This window comes from Dipodomys merriami, unplaced genomic scaffold (genome assembly GCF_024711535.1).
Source record: "Dipodomys merriami isolate MVZ:Mamm:240054 unplaced genomic scaffold, mDipMer1.0.p SCAF_1, whole genome shotgun sequence".
Taxonomy (NCBI): Eukaryota; Metazoa; Chordata; class Mammalia; order Rodentia; family Heteromyidae; genus Dipodomys; species Dipodomys merriami.
In genome coordinates, this window is record NW_027202270.1 from 60,495,218 (window position 1) to 60,515,746 (window position 20,529).

At 41.6% G+C, this 20,529-nt stretch overlaps 1 protein-coding gene across 8 annotated transcripts in view; it reads right to left on the reverse strand.

Moving 5' to 3' along the window:
* Positions 1 to 208: 208 nt before the first annotated feature.
* Fmnl2 (formin like 2) overlaps positions 209 to 20,529 on the reverse strand; it is a 294,762-nt gene continuing 274,441 nt past the window's right edge. For 2 of the 8 annotated variants that reach the window (XM_070023246.1, XM_070023218.1), the window contains 11 exons: positions 20,051 to 20,253; positions 18,233 to 18,467; positions 16,529 to 16,597; positions 16,341 to 16,421; positions 14,037 to 14,166; positions 12,683 to 12,846; positions 11,677 to 11,778; positions 9,387 to 9,485; positions 8,380 to 8,503; positions 4,470 to 4,516; positions 209 to 2,217 (listed from right to left, as the gene is read on the reverse strand). In XM_070023246.1, the coding sequence (XP_069879347.1) occupies positions 2,179 to 2,217; positions 4,470 to 4,516; positions 8,380 to 8,503; positions 9,387 to 9,485; positions 11,677 to 11,778; positions 12,683 to 12,846; positions 14,037 to 14,166; positions 16,341 to 16,421; positions 16,529 to 16,597; positions 18,233 to 18,467; positions 20,051 to 20,253 (1,293 nt within the window). In that variant the 3' untranslated portion in view covers positions 209 to 2,178. Of the gene's footprint in view, positions 2,218 to 4,422; positions 4,517 to 5,911; positions 6,038 to 8,379; positions 8,504 to 9,386; positions 9,486 to 11,676; positions 11,779 to 12,682; positions 12,847 to 14,036; positions 14,167 to 16,340; positions 16,422 to 16,528; positions 16,598 to 18,232; positions 18,468 to 20,050; positions 20,254 to 20,529 lie in introns of all 8 variants that reach the window. The other 6 variants (XM_070023226.1, XM_070023189.1, XM_070023236.1 and 3 more) reach the window with 3 other exon arrangements.

The window sequence follows — 20,529 nt, forward strand, 5'->3', positions numbered from 1 at the left end:
TAGTAAAAACTAGAAAGGCAGCAGTTTAGGATACAAACGAGTAAATAAGTATGTGATTTATAATGCTAGTATTATGAAAGTATATTTCCAGGGTAACTATGGAGAAAAAATACTGTGTGCTGAGCAGGTTGAATCGGGAGCCATGGGGGCTGCAATGAGCTTTATATACCATTGAAAAACTACAACATTACAGAGTAGTAGTGTAAATAGTTTTATTTGCTCTTCATATGGCATGAAAAGACCAGAAAAGTAGCATGATTTGCTTTTATAAAACATTCTAATATTGCTAAGAAGCAGGCCCATTAATAAACAGAAAAGAACATGCCAATATTATTGTCTATTCGTACATTACTAAATAGGCAATTACTTTAACAAATGCACACCAGCATTGACCTTTGAAAAAAACAGCTGCTTAAAATAATGGCCCAATTATTTGGCTTACAATTCATGATTAAATAGCTATTTTCACCAAAATGCATGTTGATGTAACAGAAAGACAACATCTTGGCATGTTCTTTTTAAAGTACACAGGGAAATGTGCCAGTAGGTGGCAGTTTAAAAGTAATCTGTAAATAGGTAGGTACTAAGGTGAACTGTAACTTATCTCTAAACTGTCCTTGTAGTTAAATATATATATATATTAAAAAAAACTATAAGTTAAAATAACATTCAGATTGTATAGCATAGGGTGATGCACTTTTAAACAATATTTACAGTATTACCCAGAGGCTTAGGTGGGAATTAAAGAGAAGTGTAAAAACCATAAAAAAAAAAACTGCACCAATTTTATAGCAAAATATCTGTACATTTAAAAAGAGATCATTTAACTACACATCCAAGGAAAAGGGACCTTCACCAAAAGGTTCACATGAGCACAACATAAAATAAGAAATTCAGTGGTTAAATACTATACAATAAACTTTACAATTAATGTATCAAGATGGTAAGCCAGAAGCAGAAATGTATATTATGAAAAGTACAAATTTAGCTTGAGTCCAGTTTTTTTTTACTTTGGAATGGGTCCAGTGCCTTGCCAGAAAGAAAGGTAAAAGTAACAGGTTAACCATTTAGCCCCATCACATACAGCTTAAACGTAATCCCAATGTTAATATGCAGTTCTTAACCAGCAGTAAAAGTATAAACAATTCAGCTTTGATATCTAATGCCAAACATGTTAATATTCCCCAATTTACAAAAGGAAAAAACAAAAACCCTGCGATTGTCAGGAAAGTAAAGCTAGGTTCCTAACATTGCTAGCAGATACAGTCTATGGAATGCCTACTGATAGAGCTAATAAACTCCCTAACAAGGCACCAATTTCTATCTTCAAGATTGACCCATAATAGTCCTCAGAAATCCATTAATAATGATGACTGAGATGTTAGTTTTAGTGCTAATTAAATAAATATATTTGTTTTATTAAAAAAGCTGCCCTAGCTTAAGAACATAGTGCTGCAAATAAGTCTTATAGCATTTTATGCTATTATCTTGCATTTATTCCAGTGAATGTCTCTTGGAACAGGACACCCAGCCTAGAAGCAGTAGAGCATGGAACTGGAGACAGATCTGAGAGACAACTTCTGTGCCACTGTAATTGCATCCTGTTTGCACTTTGCTAGGGCTTGGTAATGAAAGGATTTTTATCATGTGACAATATTTATGTGGCAAGTCCTTAAAAATATAAATTTGATGGATATGGCTGGGACACAGAATTCCTTAGAAGATAGCAAAGGAAGTCCAGAGCAAATACATCCATGTTATTTACAACTTATCAGGAAACCAGGGTGGGCCACTATGGAATAATCACAATGGCAAGTCATGAATTTACATTTTGGTTACAAAACTGTAACAGTGACTGATGTAAAAAGATACCTAGTCAAATCAAATCCTATTGCTTTGATTCATCTGAGCAGGTACTTCATTTTTAGGCACTTGTTAACAGGGGCTAAAAGGAGAACCCATTATTTTAAAATTCCTATGTGTTTGCTAAATCTGAGCCCTTAATATTTTTGTCTGTGTTCAAAGGCTGCAGCTAAATGGTAGCACATAAAGTTCATGAGGGCAGTTCCATTCCCACACACTCTATACACACAGACAGGTCTCAGGTTCACATGGTTATTTCTGCACCATTAAGAGAACGCAGGTTCTGATCATCAAAGCGCCGCCTGACACTTCTCCTCACCGCATCGGCCCGTCTGTATGGTTGGTTTCTAAGATCTGTAAAGAGAAGAGTGCTAATCAAAGACCAGCAACCTCTAGTGTGTGTAAACACAAAGGCCACTTGTAGCCCATCAAAGCAGCTTGTGAGAAGAGTCTGCTAATGAGCACTTGAAACTCACTGAATACTGAATCAGACATGTAACATTTGCTATGAATATTTACAGTAAAATAAGATGTAATACTGGTAGAATCTGGGACTTGAAAAAAACTATATAGATTATTTCTGTCACTGGCCAGAGTATCTAGTTTTAAGTCTTATTTTGAATTTTCTTCATTAGAAGCAGCTGTATGTGGTTTAGCTTTTTGCTTTTCTGGAAGCCTGAATAATAAACTCTAAGCTGCTAAACTAATAAAAGAAGAAACCTCAAGGCCTTAGATTGCAACACGTTCCACTGTTCGCATTCTAGTAGAGCAGGGCGTGTGTCGTGTGTGTGTGTGTGTGTGTGTGTGTGTGTGTGTGTGTGTGTGTGTGTGTGTGTGTGTGTGTGTGTGTGTGTGTGTGTGTGTGTGTGTGTGTGTGTGTGTGTGTGTGTGTGTGTGTGTGTGTGTGTGTGTGTGTGTGTGTGTGTGTGTGTGTTACAAGCAATGCATTTCCTCCAAATTCTACCACTCAATATTTCTGTACTTTACCAACAAGGAAAATGGATCCTCCTTTTTCCAGTTTAGGTTGCTACTGTAAAGCAGAATATTTAACATTAAAACAAAAAGCCGTGTGGCTCATGCCTATAATTCTAACTGCTTAAAAGGCTGAGATTTGAGGATGACAGTTTGAAGCCAGCCCAGGCAGGAAAGTCTATGAGACTCTTCTCTCCTATAAACTATTCAGAAAGTGCCAGAAATGGTAGTGTAACTCAAGTAGTAGAGCACTAGTTTTGAGTAAAGGAAGTACAGGGACAGCATTCAAGCCCCAGGACTAGCACACATACAAATTTATTTTTTTTAATTATATATATATATATAAAATGAAAATTTTAAAAACGAGCCAGGTGCTGGTGGCTCACACCTATAATCAGCTACTCAGAAGGCTAAGATCTGAGGATCATGATTTGAAGCCATTCCAAAGACTTCTAGTTAACCACCAAAAAACCAGAAGTGGAGGCATGGTTTAAGCTAAGGGAGCGAATGAGGCCCAGAGTCCAAGCCCTAGGACCAGCATAAAAAAATAAAAGGACTGCATACTGGCTCAAGGTACTGCTCTAATGGATGAAGTAGGATGAAAAGTTTCATGTAAGTATTCTCAGTATTGAAGGCCTTCAGAAATATGGCAGGTAGCCAAGTTATCTAGCATGGAGGTTCCTTTGGGTGGAGTCAAAGCAAAGAAAATGTAGCAGGCATTAACTGCTCTCTTTATCTCAATTAGAGTTTATTTTCCTTCTACAACTTATTATTGTTGACTTCTGCTAATAAATATCCACCTCCAGAAAACATGCAAACCAAATTTACTGTTTTGAACCGACTAACCTTTCTATCCCTCCATCTATTCACACTGAAAATGGAGCTAATGAGCTATACTCAACCCATGTAACCTTTGTCTGACACACACCAAATTATAAATACGGATATTTAAGTTGATAATTAACAAAAAACCAGAGCTTCTGGTTCTTTTGAGAAATTAAGATTAGGCAATAGTGAGTCCACAGTCCTGCATGGGAAAAGCAAGCTGTTAGGTTAACTTTTTGGCTGCTAAATAATTGGAATTTGTAACCCTGTCCTATTCTTCCTAAATTCAAGCAAAGAATAATTATATATGTGATAATCCTCTCAAGTCTCTACTACCTAATTCACACTAGTCAACCAGAATGCCAGAATCTTATAAATATTTTTAGCTCTATGGTTCTTGAGTCCTGTAAGCAATTAGTTCTAAAGAGCCTTTCAAAGACTGTAGATCATATCCCCTGGCCAGGACCTGCTTCCAACCTCCAGATCAAAGGACTGAAGTGGGTAATTTGCAGAGGATAAGGGAAGGAAAGCCTTAGTACCCAGAGCAAACACAATCATCAGTAAATACCCTTGCCCAAGCCATCACACTTGAATATGGAAGTAGGCTGAGAAAAAGTCCAATAGAATGACTCAGCCCCAGATCTTAGCAATGTGAGGTTCAAAGACTTCTTCCTGGTCAGATTCTCACCAGTATTACCCTTAGCCATAAATGAAAACCATTGATCAGAGAGAGGAGGAAGCTAAGTAAAAAGTGATGCTTGCCAGCTCTGTGTATCCTCCACCACCGGTGTGCTAGAAGAAATCCTTACCCTCGAGTGAACATTTGGAAATTTAGTGATATTATTCTTCTTTAAGGCTAAACAGAAAAAAAAACAAAAACACAAAATGATGGTTAAGTAAAAATGGGATGAAAATGGAAAGCAACTCAACTTAGTGCTTAACATTCCCAGGCATGTTAGCCAACAGAGGAGAGGGAAGACCATTACTACAAGTAGTGTTAGATATAACAACGGAAAGATGTGTGTCTTCCCACCCAGCTCTCTGACCACCCAGTTCCAAGCTGCTTTGAAGATTGGCTCCAGAAAGACAGTCCAGCAGCAAAACTTAAGAGCAAACAGCCTTGGCAGATGACAGCTTCCAGCCTGTTAATAAGCACTGTCGGGTAAGTACACTACAGAGCAGGCAAAGACACTACTATGTCTTTTGGTATCTACAAAGACAAACACACGTAACAGGTACAATTCATGAAATAGTTATATACAAAACAAACACCCCGTTCCATGTCAATAACAGCCTGGCTGGAGTCAGTCAATGGCTATTCCCAATTAGACTTCTTTTGACTTTTGCTAATCAACTAAGTATGGACAGAAGATTGTTCCCTTTTAAGCATCAAAAATAAAGCCCAAGTTGGACTGTTTTTTGAGTTCTAAAAAATGTGGCCTGACCAAAGAGGCAGGTCCAGATAGGACCGCATCACAGAAGGAAGACTTGCTTTGACATGGAACAGAGCTACCGGTGAAAGGCATGAAAACTATGCCAGGAGCTGTTGCCCCTTTGTTTCACTCCCTGCCTTGCAGCTCTCCTCCAACATGGAGCTGCTAATAGCTCAAGTTGGGCATGACAGTGAATAGAGGTGACATGCCCATGATGGCATGTCATGAGGCCATGAGTTGCCAATGTCAGCATACACAGGCTTTTAGGTCAAAAGGGCTCCAGTCTTAAGCCTGTATAATCAGTTCTATCACACTTTGGATTATGTGAGATAGTTGACAAAGGCCCAATTTGCACAGTCCAGTTCCTTCTGAAAATGCAGCATTTTCTGAGCCCTTTTGATTATTAGGTAATTTTACTTCCAAAGCATGTTAACTGAGTATAAAAAAGAAGTGGTTTTAATAGTATAAACCTATTAGAGCACAGTAAGTACCCAATAAATAAGCTCAGCAGTTAATGTAGTTTTATTAGTTACATAATGTAGTTTCAATCCACTTGGTTCCAATCCTGATTCTCAGATCATTCCTGATCATTTTGGAAAGCAGTTCTATTAACTGTCACACACCCAGACATCAAAGCAATGCAGACACATCACAGACTCAAAGTGGCAATGGGTGCACCATAAGGACTGATGTAAAACCATGCAGTATGAAGACGACACAAATGCAATGCGATGGAGATGGTGGTTCCATGCTAACATGTTAGCTGACCCTAATACACACACAAAGGAGAACATAAAAAGTCAAAAACCTGTAGCAACCTTTTAATAGCATCAGGTGAGAAAGAGCAATAGTTTAGTAATGGTATTCCTCAGTGAGAACAGGTTCGCAGAAAAACCGAGAGCCACGCTTGGCAGTTCGAGCAGTAAAGGGCACAGTCTTCAACACTGCATTGAAAATGACAGCCAGACACAAACAGAAGAGAGTAAAAAGCTATGATCTATTGCATTAGTACATGGTTAGTGCTTTGGTTAATCAAACCTGGGGCTGCGCGACAGGCAGGGGGAAAGGCAACCTACTCTCTAGTTAGTTCAGAGATCTAAAAGAGGCCACCTGGGACTTGGGGATGAGGCAGAATACGGAAAATATTCCAAGGAGAATAGAAACTGCTCTACATGACATACATTCAAACTCCTCTGGTAGGCTAGGGAATTAGGTCAAGCAAATATTTTGTAATTTTGCAACATTTGTAAAACATAATTCATTACATAAGCCAGGGGTCATGGAAAGAAGGACATACTGATGAGAAGGGGTTCCAAGTTAATGTGTGGGGTTCACCGCTTCCCTACCTTATTGTGGCAATGAGACAAAGAGGCACTTACTAGAGGGAGGAGGGCTGTTCTGGCCTTGCTCAATGAGGCGTTTCTCAGTGTGAAAGAAGCAAGAAGAACATTCTAGACAATGGGGGCTAGCCAGGGCTGTTGCCAGCCTCTGCATACCCACTGAGATTTGTGAATGTGGGGGGTGCACACTGTTGGCACTGGCCACTGACCTACCCACGGGCTCACATTGCTTTCTCCTGGTCAGAAATTTCAGTATTGATGGCTTTTGTATCTATCTTCAACACATCTATTTACTAAATCTTCCTTGGTCTTGAGCTTGTGAAAAATGTTCTGGTTTGGAGAGTCTGGGATCCATATTTACCATGTTGACAAGACCATAAGAAACAATGAAAATCTGCAAATTACATGTAGGACAATTGGGGCCAGGCTCTGGTGGCTCATGCCTGTAATCCTAGGCTAGTCAGTAGGCTGAGATCCAGAGATTCAAGGGACAAAGCAGACTCTGGTAAAAAAAACACAAGAGATTTCATCTCCAAACTACACAGCAAAAAGCCTGGCTGGAGACATTCTCAAGTAGTAGAGCACTAACTGAACAAGCAAGTAAACCGAGCAAACGTGTTCAACCTATCCATGAGAGGGAGGAGGGTGGGGGCACAGGATGACAGGGGAGGAGAAGGAGACAGCAAAATTGGGAATATGTGAAGAATGCCTAGATTCTGATTAAGAAATTATTAGGTTTAGGGTGTGTGATAATGGTACTAATAATATACTCTGGCTTTGTTAAGAGGGTATCTTTGAAAGATACAAACATAGTTCCAAATGAAATATTTCCAAATGAAATCTTAGATACATGCTTTAAGGGGGCTGGGAACAGACAGTTAAAGCACACATGTAACAAGACTGGCCATAACTGGTCACTGCTGAACTGGGTGTGGAGCTACACGCAAGTACATATTCTGCTCTTTACCCTTCAGCATGTTATTAACTTTGCCATAATACAGCAGTGTCCCCAAACCACTTAAATGGGAGATACAGCTCAGTGATAGAGTGCATGACTAGCATGCTTATGATTCTGGGTTCAAGTCCCAGCAAAATACACACACAAACACAATATGGTCAGTATCTTAGAAGCTGATAAACAGCATCCATGTACAAGAGATATGACAGAAATCACTTGTTACCATCCTGACTGATAGGAGGACATGCTAAAATTCAGCAGCCAAGTTAAGAGATAATTCTTAGCAAGTCCCCCCATCCTGGGCTAGGCCTATGGGATCATCCAAATTATAGTACCAGGCCCTAATTTCCTACTAAGTGTAATTACTTTGAATGAGTTAAAGGACTTTTAAAGAGCATGCTAGAAAAGCCTGTATGCACCAGGAACTAGTGACTCACGCCTACAATCCTAGCTACTCAGGAGGCTGAAAACTGAGGAACATAGTATGAAGCCAGCCCAGGCAGGAAAGTCCATCCAACTCTCATCTCCAATTAAACACCAAAAAAGCTGGAAGTGGTGCTATGGCTCAATTGGTAGAGCACTAGCCTTGAGCTAGTGCCAGGACAGTGTTCAGGCCCTGAACTATGAGCCCAACTATGAGCAAGGAAAAGAAAGCAGCAGCAGCAGCCTATATGGACTATAGTTGATATAGAGTTGCATGGGTGAAAAGAAGTGGCTACAAGAAGGAAAATGGAACATGATAGATCCAAAACAGTGGGAAAATGGTCAGCGATGGACCCCTGTTGAGACTACAGGCTTTCTTACTGAGAAATAAGGAGAACTAAGCAATGTTTTTCAGAGTGATGGGGAAGTGTAAGTTGAAATTCTAATATGGCATAATACTACATCTGAAAGTAAACTAAAGAACTTGAAAACCTTGATCACAAACAGCTGCAGATTCTGTGTGTAGTCCAGTTTAGCTGGGGGTCCAGGGAGGAAACACCTTTACCTGTGATGATATCTTCAATGGCTCCATCCTTCCCCTCATACACATGTCTGTTATCTTTGACCTGTCGCCTTCTCAACTCTGCAATTAACTCTTGTTGCTGCCTCTTTGATTTATGGGAAGGAGACTGGAAATAAAGAAAGGCAAAGATTAGTGAGGCCAGAGACCACTGGGAGTTTTGGGGGTTTTTTAGTAAGGTTTTTATTGTAAAAATACTGTACAGAGGGGTTACAGTTACGTGGGCAAGGTGATGAGTACATTTCTTATCAAACATTGTTTCCTCCTCCTTTGTTTTTCCCCTCCCATCCCTTCCCTCCCATGTCCACAACTACACTCCCCTCCCACCCCCTCACCCCTCACCCCCGACCCCTGCCTAAATTGTAAAATTCATTTTTCAACATAGTGTAGGAGTTTTTAAAAAACTCAAAATGTGCCAGAATTTTATTTTAATAAGCACCCTCTGCCAAAAGTACATACAGCACCATCTTGATATCTGCTCTAAATGGGAAAAACCCAGGGAGTGTTTGGAAAGATAATAGAAACTTTCTCTGGGCTGCAGTGGGAAAGCTGAGTCCTGCAGCCACCAATGCAGCTGGTAGTAATCATAGGCTTTTCAAACACTGAAGATCCTCCAGCCTCTGATCCTTACCCAGGATGCAGCCCTTCGTGAAATGCTTCCTCACAGCCCTCCCAAACCAAGACACCATCAGTCACACTGCCTGCACACCACTGTCAGCACGGAATTCTCACTGGACGCAAAGTCCTCCAGCCACGGGGTCAGCTGGTATGGCCTCTCTATCCAATGAAGACGTAAATTCCACGCCTCTATAAAAATGGAAATGCTATGCAAGCATGCTCTTCAGTCTCATTCCGGTGTTGCTGAAGTAAGTGATGAAAGAACACATTTCTGCCTATCAAGCCTGGGAGAATGTGGAGAGGACCCTGAGCTATCTGCCTGTTGCCGTTCTTCTCGGCCTCACCCCTGCGGGTCTCCCAGCAGCCCTTCCTACCTTTGGGTCTTGCTGCTCCATCAGAGCTTCTTGCTCCAGCAGTTTTTCCATGAGAGCCTGTTCCTGCTTTTTCCTGAGCTCGTTTTCATCTTCTGCTTGCTGAGGGGGGTGAAAAAATCACATAAATGGAAATGACTGCACTCGATATTTTAAAAGCCATTCTTCAGAGTTTTTAGTGAGCTCAAGTTGAGTGGCTGGAAGGGTAAAGCTTTTGCTCTTCATATCACCGTTCCATTCTGCCTCAGTGACTGCACGTCTTCAAAAGCTGGAAGCTGGGGTTCGCTCATGCAGAAGTCCTTTCCTGTCTACGAGCTTCTCCCTGGCTTCAATGGCTTCCAAATCCCAGTCCTACAGACTGCATCGATACCCACCTTCTTGGCTGCTGTGCATTGTGATTTTTTCATGTGTTTGTTTTGATTCTAGAATCTACTAATTTACTACAGTTTCTCAGAAAACAAGGCCTAAAACTCCTCTGCCTTTTGTCCTTTATTTTGAAGAAAACCTCCGTGGGTTCTTGTCTCCTTCACTGGTCTCACTGGCATGCCTCTCATGGACCTCTCACTACCACTCACCCCTTCCATTCAAGGCCTACCAACTCAGGTGAATAAGCCAACGGGCTCAGTCCTCTCAGACAAACACTCTTGAGGCTAACTCCCTGAAAAGACTCCTGCTAAGCTATGAACTGATTTTTAAAAAATCATCTAATTTAGGGCTGAGGTATAAACCAGATTCTGTGCCTTGCATCTCAGTCTCTATTAACAGTAATTTTTTTTTGGGGGGGGGGTTGTTTAGGGGTGTTTTTTGCTTGTTGCTGGTGTGTGTGTGTGTGTGTGTGTGTGTGTGTGTGTGTGTGTGTGTGTGTGTGTGTGTGTGTGTGTGTGTGTGTGTGTGTGTGTGTGTGTGTGTGTGTGTGTGTGTGTGTGTGTGTGTGTGTGTGTGTGTGTGTTTCTTTTTTGCCAGTACCAGGGTTTGAACTCAGGGACTCGTAGTCGCTCAAGTTACACTTTACCACTTAAAAGCTAGCTCTAACCTGGCTCTTCACTGGTTATTTTGGAGATGGGAGGTTCAGACTTTTCTGCCTGGGCTCATTGCAAAACAGCAATTCAGTGGATCTAAGTAGTTGAGTTTTGAACCATGTGTATTTGTTATACATTTCCTTTGGGTTTATATTTAGGAAGGGATGAAGTGCTAAAACTTCCATTTCTGCATACCAAGTACCACATCAGTACCAAGTGGGAGACTGTTTAGAACCCAGGGCAAGGAACACATGCGGTTGTCACACCACTTCCTGTCAAGCATGTTAACGAGGAAGCTGAGACAGCTGGAGGGAGACATAGTAATGAGGAGGTGTGTGCTTGTGCCCAGGGGCAATGACTCCACAGAGGCCATCCGTGCCAGAGCACTGGACATGGAGACAACCCAGTGCCTCCCAGCTTATAGATACACTTTCAAATTCGCATTCAACATTTAACCTTAGACCTGTAGTTGTGAGCTGTTTCTTTTTGTTTTTGTGATATGGGTTTGAATTTGATACCTCTCGTTTCCTAGGCAGGTGTTCTACCACTTGAGCCATTCACATAAGGGACTTGAGCATCCTCAGCTTCTAGAGTCTACCGGGCTCTTGTAATCAAACCCCACAGGTACTATAGAACAACCTTGTAGACTTCAATGCGTTCTAAAGGAGCTAAAATTCTCTAATACCTTCCTTGTCATTCTTCCTCCTATGTCAAACACTTCAGACTTAGGCCTATTTGGGTCACATGAATTTTCAAGTCAGTGGTATAGATTATATCCAGGAGGTCATGTCATTTTAAGAAAGGGTCATTATTGGCTCAGATAAAGAAGCACAGAGAAGCCATCGTTAGCAGAATCATCCATCAGTCTACACAAACTAGTAGTATGCTTATCTCTTATTTTACCCATTGTACAACACCATAAGAGCCCTGGATTTTCTGTCCTCCTTCTTGCCTGTATAGGTCATCAATCAGCAACAGGGCAGTAATGGTCTTGGAGCACCTCACTTTCACTAGTGGGAAGCCAAGAGCTTTTGTTTTCTGGCTGATAGCCAAACTTGACCCTATGGAAACAGGAACAATTGGGGCCTGAGAGCTCCAGCAAGCTTTTGGCCTCTACAGAGCCAGAGATAAATGTCTGTCACTCATCTCCTAGATTTCCTACCCAAAGTAGCCCAGAAGGCATCTGTAGAGCAGCTGGTATGGACACATTTCTGGAGGAGGCCCCCGCCTGACCAGTAACAAGGACACATGTCTATGACACCCCTCCTGTTTACCTTGTAGGCTTTCACGAACCGGACAAACACAGGAAAGAAGACAGAGGGGGGGGTTGTCTTGGGGTTTTCTCCAAAATACTTCACCACATCATCAAAGGCATCCTGTAACGAAGAAAATTTCCCTTGACTCTCATCGTTTTCAACATTTGGATTAGATACTCTGGGAGAAAACGGACACAAAGCACCAGGGAGGGACAGGGGCTTCCATGGTTTCTCCTCCTCAGCCTCTCTCCCTCCCCTCCCCATCAGTCTCTACAGCCACCAGAAGAGCGCAATAGCAGGACCCAGGAATTCATCTCTAGGGACCTCCTCGTGTTTACACACACACACACACACACACACACACACACACACACACACACACACACACACACACACACACACACACACACACACACACACACACACACACACACACACACACACACACACACAGTTTCCTAAGGCTATGGCAGAACCCCATAAACCAAGAAGATGAAAAGGATCTCAGAAGTCTCTCCGCCTCAGAATCCTAACCCTGTGCTTCATGTTTCTATGGCATCTCCACAAAGCGGACATAGTGTCTACTCCAACTCAGTGTCATGCAAGATGGCTTCAAATCAGAAGCCATGCCACTCTGCTTTCAGTGTCCCAGCACTTTATAATCTCCCTGCTGTGATGATTTGCCTTCATTCTGTTCTGTAGGTTTGTGCACACATCAGCGACCCTTCTGGTGTCAGGCTAGATTTTGAGGTACAGATCTACTGAAACCTCATACTCTGGGGACAACCTTGCACATCTATAAGAATACCAGTGCTAGGAGCTAGAAGTAATAGGAGAGAAGAAAAAGGGAAGCAGGGGCCTGGGGCCTGTACTTCCATCGTCAACACTAGGTTGTTGTATGCAACTCTGTAATATTTACTTACTACATAAGAATCCATGCTCTGGAGTAAGAGGAGTGGAACATTCTCCCCAACCTACACCCTATGCCCTGGGGAGCACTGAGACAGCCACTTCCTTCGGCTACCTGTGCAATCTTGGCATCATCCTGCAGCTTCTTCAGCTTCCCCTCATTGTGGACAATGAACTCCTTCAGCAGCGTGTTGTGGTCATGCATGGTGTACTCCCTCTTGGTCAGGTCCATGCCCCTCTGTAGCTCCTTGACATCCAGTAGGACATTCTCAAGAGAGACTGATGTAGAGAAAACAATGTTTCAGTGAACTTCTAGCAAATCAGTACTTGCTTAGATTTACTCAGGGCCATTAGATTTAGTTCCCATTAGATTTAGTTCCCAGCTTTTAACATAGAGCCTGTAATGTAAATAATATAGGAAGTGCTAGCTATCAAGCATTGCAGTGAGTTCTTTATATGCATTAATTAACCCTAAAATACACAGCAAGGTGGAACAGGCCATGAAAATCTAAATTCATAATAAACACTGGCTGCTTATGGTTCAAGAACCCAATTGAAAGCTCTGGCCTGTAACTAATTCCAAGGTCAATTTGCATATCTTTCATATAAAACTCCAAAGGATCTTTTTAATAAGACATAATGCATTAAATGGTATCTATACAAGAAGTCAGAAGACTTAGGTTCTAGGCCTTTGTCCATCACTCTCTGCCTATGTGACCTTTAACCTTTTCACCTACAGTATGGGGTTACTGTTACCTCAAGCACCCCAACTTTCTTAGAATCACCGATCATTTAGATGAGAAAATGCTGTCAGAGCACAGCAACAACCAACAACTAGTAATTTAAACTAGTGTTCAGACAACAGAAAATTGTTTAGAATTACCATATACTAGTAAGAAGAATGGCACAAAATCAGAAGTCTTCCTTGGGAGGTGATCACAGATTCTCATTCCCATGTCTCATACAACCCCAATGGAACAAAAAGAACAACCAATGTGTAAGGGAAGGAACACAGACACCAAAGACCTGGAGAGTCATGGCCTTCACAGCCACACTTCAGATGCTCCTGGGAGTAGGTATCACATCGCAATTATTGGTACTGGCTTTCTACTTATTTTTTACTTATTTTGTGATGATAGAGGGCACTGGTGAACTCAGAGGCTCTCACTGTTACTTAGCTTTTTCACTCATGGCTGGTACTCTTTGACTTGAGCCCCATCTCCACTTCCAGCTCTTTGATGGTTAACTGGAGGTAAGAGTCTCAAGGAGTATTCTGCCCCAGCTGACATTGAACTGTGATCCTCTGATCTCAGCCACCTGAGTAGCTAGGATTATAGGTATGAGCCACCAGAACCTGACTGGTCCTGTCTTTATAAATGAGTTCTGAAGAATTTTCAAGCAAGGAATGGTCGTCCCATAATTAAAGGCACTAATAGCTCAAAAGTAACCTCAAGAGCAAAATTAAATACCTGCAGCAGCTTTTTCCACATAATGAAGCTCATTATAAAATAGTGACACTTGGTGATATTTTTCTTTTACAACATTGGATATATAGTGCAACAGTGTTTGTTTTCGGTCTGTTGATTTTGTGTCTAAGAGCTGAAAACAGAAGGAGGCATGGTTAAGCACAAGAACAAGGATGAAGAGAGTTCCCTGCCAGGTCATATGGACCCCAAGGTAAGTAACAATACACTTTGCACCCAACAGGTTGGCAATAAACATTCCCAGAAGAAATGCAGCACTCAATGCTTAAATCCAGGGCCTTCTGCTATCACCTGGCTTTTTGGCTCACAGATGGCACTCTGTAAGAGCTATACCTCCATTTCCAGCTTTTTGCTGGTTAAATGGAAGAAAGAGCCTCACAGATTTGTCTGACCAGGATGGCTCTGAACTTACTATTCTCAGATCTCAGCCTCCTGAGTAGCTAGGATTTTAAGCATGAGCCACCCAGTTGTTTGGTTTTGTGTTTTGCTTTGTGCAATACTGGAGCTTGAACTAATAACTTTGTGCTTGCTAGACAGCCACCAATGTTTAAATGATCATTGTTGACTCCTAGGAATGGGTCGGATCCACAGCTTACTACCATGAATTCCCCATGCCTGCATCTGCCATCCTACCTCCTCTGGCTTCAAAGTGAGGACTCTAGTGTTAGAGCTCTCCAAAATGAAGGTGCAGGGCAGCAGCAGAAGGGAGAACCAGCTGGAGCCAGCAGACATGTGGAAACTGAACTTCACAGAGCTTCTCCACCGCAATCTTTACTTTTAGCTCAGCTCCAATTTTACTCCCTAGCTTCAAGTGACTCAGATCATCTAGACTCAGCCTCTGTGTCCATGTGTTCTGCATCTGTGCACTCAACCAATCACAGATAAAATATTATGGGGTAGAGGGTACTGAACACTGTACTGAACACATACAGACTTCTCTTGTCATTATTCCCTAAGCAATACTATGTAACAATATTTGCAAATCATTTACAGTGTGTAATGTAAAGAAGGCATGATTTAAAATATAGGAGGTGGGGCTGGGAATGTGGCTTAGTGGTAGAGTGCTTGCCTAGCATGTATGAAGCCCTGGGTTCGATTCCTCGATACCACGTAAATAGAAAAAGCCAGAAGTGGCACTGAGGCTCAAGTGGTAGAGTGCTAGCCTTGAGCAAAAGAAGCTCAGGGACAGTGCCCAGGCCCTGAGTTTAAGCCCCACGACCAACAAACAAACAAAAAATAAATAAAATATAGGAGGGAAGGATGGAGGTTATATGCAAATAGTATGCCATATTAAATGGATTTGAGCAACTGTGCAGTTGGCATCCATGAAGCAAGGGATGGGAGTGCTTGGGTAACTGTATGTTACACTGAACTTGATCTTATGGGGGGGCCTGCAATGTACAGACTGGATGCTCAGTGAAATAACCATGTCTCTCCTTTCTTTTTCACAAGGAAGCCACAGTAGGACCTCACAGCTTGGTTCCCTGGAGGATTTTCTCTATGCCTGCTCACATAAGTGCCTTTGAAAAGAACAGCACTTTCATCCGTGTAGAAAACAAGAAATTAAAATAAAATAAAATACCTGCAATATATATTCTGTTTTCTTTCCTAAACTCATTTATTCAATTATCTGAAAACACTCTCCCCACCGGGCGCTGGTGGCTCATGCCTGTAATCCTAGCTACTCAGGAGGCTGAGATCTGAGGATCTCGGTTCAAAACCAGCCCGGGCAGGAAAGTGAGATTCTAATCTCCAATAAACCACTCCGAAAACCAGAAGTGGCACTGTGGCTCAAATGGTAGAGTACAGGCCTTGAGCTAAAGAGCTCAGGGACAGCACATCAGGCCTAGAGTTCAGGCCCCACGACTGACCAAAAAAACAAAAACAAAAACAAAAACCAAAAAAACTCCAAATATGTACATGCAGTAACTATTATGCAGCATACTTAATTCTTTCCCACAATACTAGGCCTTGAAATTCTTGCCAATTATTTGCAATTATAAAGTCCATCAGTTGTAATTTAGACTCCTCAGAAAAGATTATTAGTCATGAAAATCCTGAGTGAAGGAATATGAGTATTCCTAAGGCGTTAAATCTTTCCCATCAAATAGTATTTCAGAATTTTTTTTTAACCAAGTGATCTTCCCTGCACTAGCACAGAAAATTCATCAAAACTCCCCAATGCCCCTCCCTTAAGAGCACCTCCCCCAACCCCTCTGCAGCTCCCAGGGCTTAATCTCTGCCAGCTGTTTGTCTTCACAGCTTTCTTATGTCTTGTAGTTCACACACCAGATCTAAACTCTGAAGTTTAAATCCATAAACTGCTCCTCGTTTGCTGCTATTCATATAGTTTCCAAGGGCCAAGATGATCTGCAAAGAAAGAAAAAAGAGAGGCCCATGAGGAAAACTTCACAGGCTTTGGAAGGCAGCTGATGAGGAAGCTCTCCATATGCATAGACAAAGAAAACTTTACTTGCCTCCAGTATTTTCTTGAGCTTTTGGGATGACTTTATAGAGACAGATGCTGCTATAATTGCATGCAGTTGCTAGAGTCCAATCACAGGAAGGAAGAGGGAAGAGGACATATTAAAAATGAGAAACTAATTGGAAACTAAAAGCTAACACAGAAGAAAAAAAGGACCTTGAAGTCTTAATAATGAGATTTCGTTTCTACTAAGTATAACAAATACAGATGACAGGCTGGGCTTAGGTAACCACATCATTACTTACAAGCTGTTCCCTAAAACTATTTGCTGGAACAAGTAACATAGGAACATGGGTATCACAAAAGCTTAACAAACCGAGAACCAATTAGACTCAGAGTCAACAGTCTGTTCTGGCAGAACTCAATTCCCTGCCCACCATCCCTCATCAGAAAACATAGTGTGTGTGTGTGTGTGTGTGTGTGTGTGTGTGTGTGTGTGTGTGTGTGTGTGTGTGTGTGTGTGTGTGTGTGTGTGTGTGTGTGTGTGTGTGTGTGTGTGTGTGTGTGTGTGTGTGTGTGTGTTCCCTGCCCACCATCCCTCATCAGAAAACATATTGTGTGTGTGTGTGTGTGTGTGTGTGTGTGCGCGTGCTCAGAGTCAACAGTCTGTTCTAGCAGAACTCAATTCCTTGCGCACCATCCCGTGTGTGTGTGTGTGTGTGTGTGTGTGTGTGGCAGAACTCAATTCCTTGCGCACCATCCCGTGTGTGTGTGTGTGTGTGTGTGTGTGTGTGTGTGTGTGTGTGTACTCAGAGTCAACAGTCTGTTCTGGCAGAACTCAATTCCTTGCCCACCATCCCTCATCACTGTGTGTGTGTGTGTGTGTGTGTGTGTGTGTGTGTGTGTGTGTGTGTGTGTGTGTGTGTGTGTGTACTGGGGCTTGAACTCAGGGCCTTGTGTTGTAGCTTATTCACTCATGGCTGGCACTCTAACCATTTTAGACTTGCCTCAACTTCTGGTTTACTGATGGTTTATTGGATTGTCTCTTGGATTTTTTTGCTAGGCTGCCTCTGAACTTTGATTCTCAGAACTCCCTCTCCTGAGTATCTAGGATTATAAGCATGAATCAGTAGTGTTCAGCTGCAATGTATACTTTTAAACCAGTGGTGCTGTCCGAGAATGGATCACTAAGAATGAAGTTCTCAGAACATGTTTTTAACAGACATGCTACTATACGCAGTTAACTGATGAATTTCATTTAAAACAAAGCTGGGAACTGAAGCTTATCACATTTATGTCTCCCAGCTAGACCCAGGGAAGGAGGGATAGTTGGCTATTATTTATACATCACCAAAAAAATCCTATGATGACATTAATGCTTCAAGCAAGAGCTTGTTGTAACCCTGTTCATTATGAACATGCACTTTAATTCTTGCTAGCACAGCCAGAAACTATCTTCAGCAGACAAGCAAGTTTTAAACAATGGTTTTACTTGGCCTCCATACTTAAGTGTCTTTTGATCAACAGAGGACTTCTAGATACAGAAAACAGCATTCTCCAGGGACAGTAACAGTATAAAGAAAACCACCATGTTTTAACTGAATGGCACACACGAAAAGATAACTGAATTAAAAATGGAATCTACAAAGTGACTGGAGCCTTTGGAGCCCATTACATTTATAATTCCAGACTGACTTAAAAATAAGCGACTCTGTATTTCTTTGGACCCCTCCCCTGCCAGAGCTGGTACACTCACGGGGGTGAGCATCTGAATGCTTTCTGCAAAGTTCCCAATGAAGGCCATGATGGTCATCTTCTGCATGAGCCTCTCAATCTTACTGAACTGCATCATGAAGCGGTCTTCGTCTGATAGGTTCTCCAAGGGCTTCCTTTCCCGCTCATAAAGCCGGAGAACTTTTACCTCATTCTCAGTTGGCAAAAACCTCATCAAACATTCTACAAAGTCCACAGGCAGTGTCTTCAAGTCAAATCTGAACACAATATGGACAGGTCAGAGTTAGAAAGAAAACTTAACCCTTCACATCATACTTCCACCCAGACCAACCTGTCTGCTGTGAAGGCAAGGCTCAGTTCCTGACTGCCAGTCCGACTGCAAGCCCCTTCTGGCCTAAGCTTCAGATATCTTAAGTGATAACTGCAGAAAGCCCTGACCTTACCATATGTGCCACAGTCAGAGTTTAGAGTTATATGTTTAGAGAATTTGAGGTATGTGGTCTGTAGAAATCAAAAGCCAATGAAAATGAAGGCAAAATGAAGACTGGAGCAACTGATAGCTAAGTTCAAGGGCATTGCCCTGACACTGTCAGTATTATTGAAGAAGTTAATGGCATAAACAAGCACAGAATATCTGGTAGATTTCGTAAAATTTCACTTAAACTAGGATTATTTTCCTCACTGGGAAAAAAAATACATCCCAATGCCTCTAGTATCTGGAGGTTCTGATGTAAGTAGAAACATCGATGAAGGAATATCAGGTCTTTGTGGATGTAGGATAACTCAAATACATGAAGTATCTGCTACAAGCTTTCTATTATTCTCTGGACTATCTTAAAAATAACAATAGAATTACAATAAAATTATCATCGTATTCAAGACTCAAAAATGTATTTTTTTTCTTGTGTCCGTACTGGGATTTGAACTAGGGACTCATACTTGTTCAGTCTGCTCTCTAAACTGGCACTTCACCACTAGAGTCATACACCTCCAGCCCTGATTTTTGCTGGTTGTTTTAGAGATGGGACTTCCAGCCTTTTCTTCCAGGCTATCTTTGAATCACAGTCCTCCAGATCTCAGCCTTGAGGAGCTAGAATTGCCGATGTAAGCCACCAGCACCCAACTCTTGTTAAAATTTATAAAATACCAAATCATGAAGAATTTTTCCTAAAGCAATAATATTACCATCATGACCACAAAAAAGGAGAAAAAAATTATTCTAATAGCAAAGCAAATAAAGCCCATCCCTTCTCTGTGATTCAAGACTTAAAAGAAAAACACATTGTTTAAAAGGCCCTGAAAGTACTAATAACAGAATTCACATTCCTATTGTGATGAATTTAAAAATGCATCTGTGCCATATTTGCATCTGACACTGAACTGTATCATACCACAAATGCCATCACATGTGTACTCAACAAATCTGAATAAAATCCAGATACTCCAGAGAAAGCTGCCATTTTCTCGTTTTCATAGGATCTGCAGCACTCAGCTCCACTTTCCTTTTATGTAAGCAGTACTGTGGGTCTACAGCTGAGAGCAGACTGAGACAATGAATGATGTCACAGTCCAGATGTTCTTCTATAATAATCCATTCCTCGTGTGAATAAAGCACCACCCTGGTACCTTCTATCTCACCTCTGGAATGTTCAACTCCAAGTAAGTAGCATATATGTAATGAGGCCATCTGTGAAGTGTGGATATCAAAAACCATTCCACCTTTGTTCTGTGATCTTGCCTCATAGCTGAAATATTTCTACTACCTGCTAATTTATAACTTCATTTTCATTTTCATTCTCAAATCACTAAGATATCACTTCCCAGGAGGCCCTGAACTTACACATGAATAGCTTTACAAATTTCATCCGCAGTCTTCCCAGCTTTCCTCAATGTGATGGCAAGATTTTTGGCCCTGTTTGCTTCTAGTAATGTCACTTTGTTCGATCCTTTTTGTGTTGTTTTCTGCTTGCTTGAAGAAAGATCAATGGCAGGGCCCTGGGCTTTTGTCTTAAATATTTCCTCAAATTCATCCACATTTAAGTCCTGGGATACAGAGGAATGACATTGGCAAACTGGATTATATTTAAAATTAGGTCATGGTACCACCATTTAGACAATTTTTGAAGGGAAGATATTATGTTTTCTATTGTGTATTCTACTTTTCTTTGGCCAGGCTTTGCTCTGTTCTTCCTGTTTTATGTGAGAGAGCAAGGAAATGTCACAGGTTTACTACTGAGTCCAAACACCCAACTGAACTGCTTTTCGATAATTAGCTTACGTGGACAGAAGCCACACACTAAGTCCATCAGACAAGGTGAT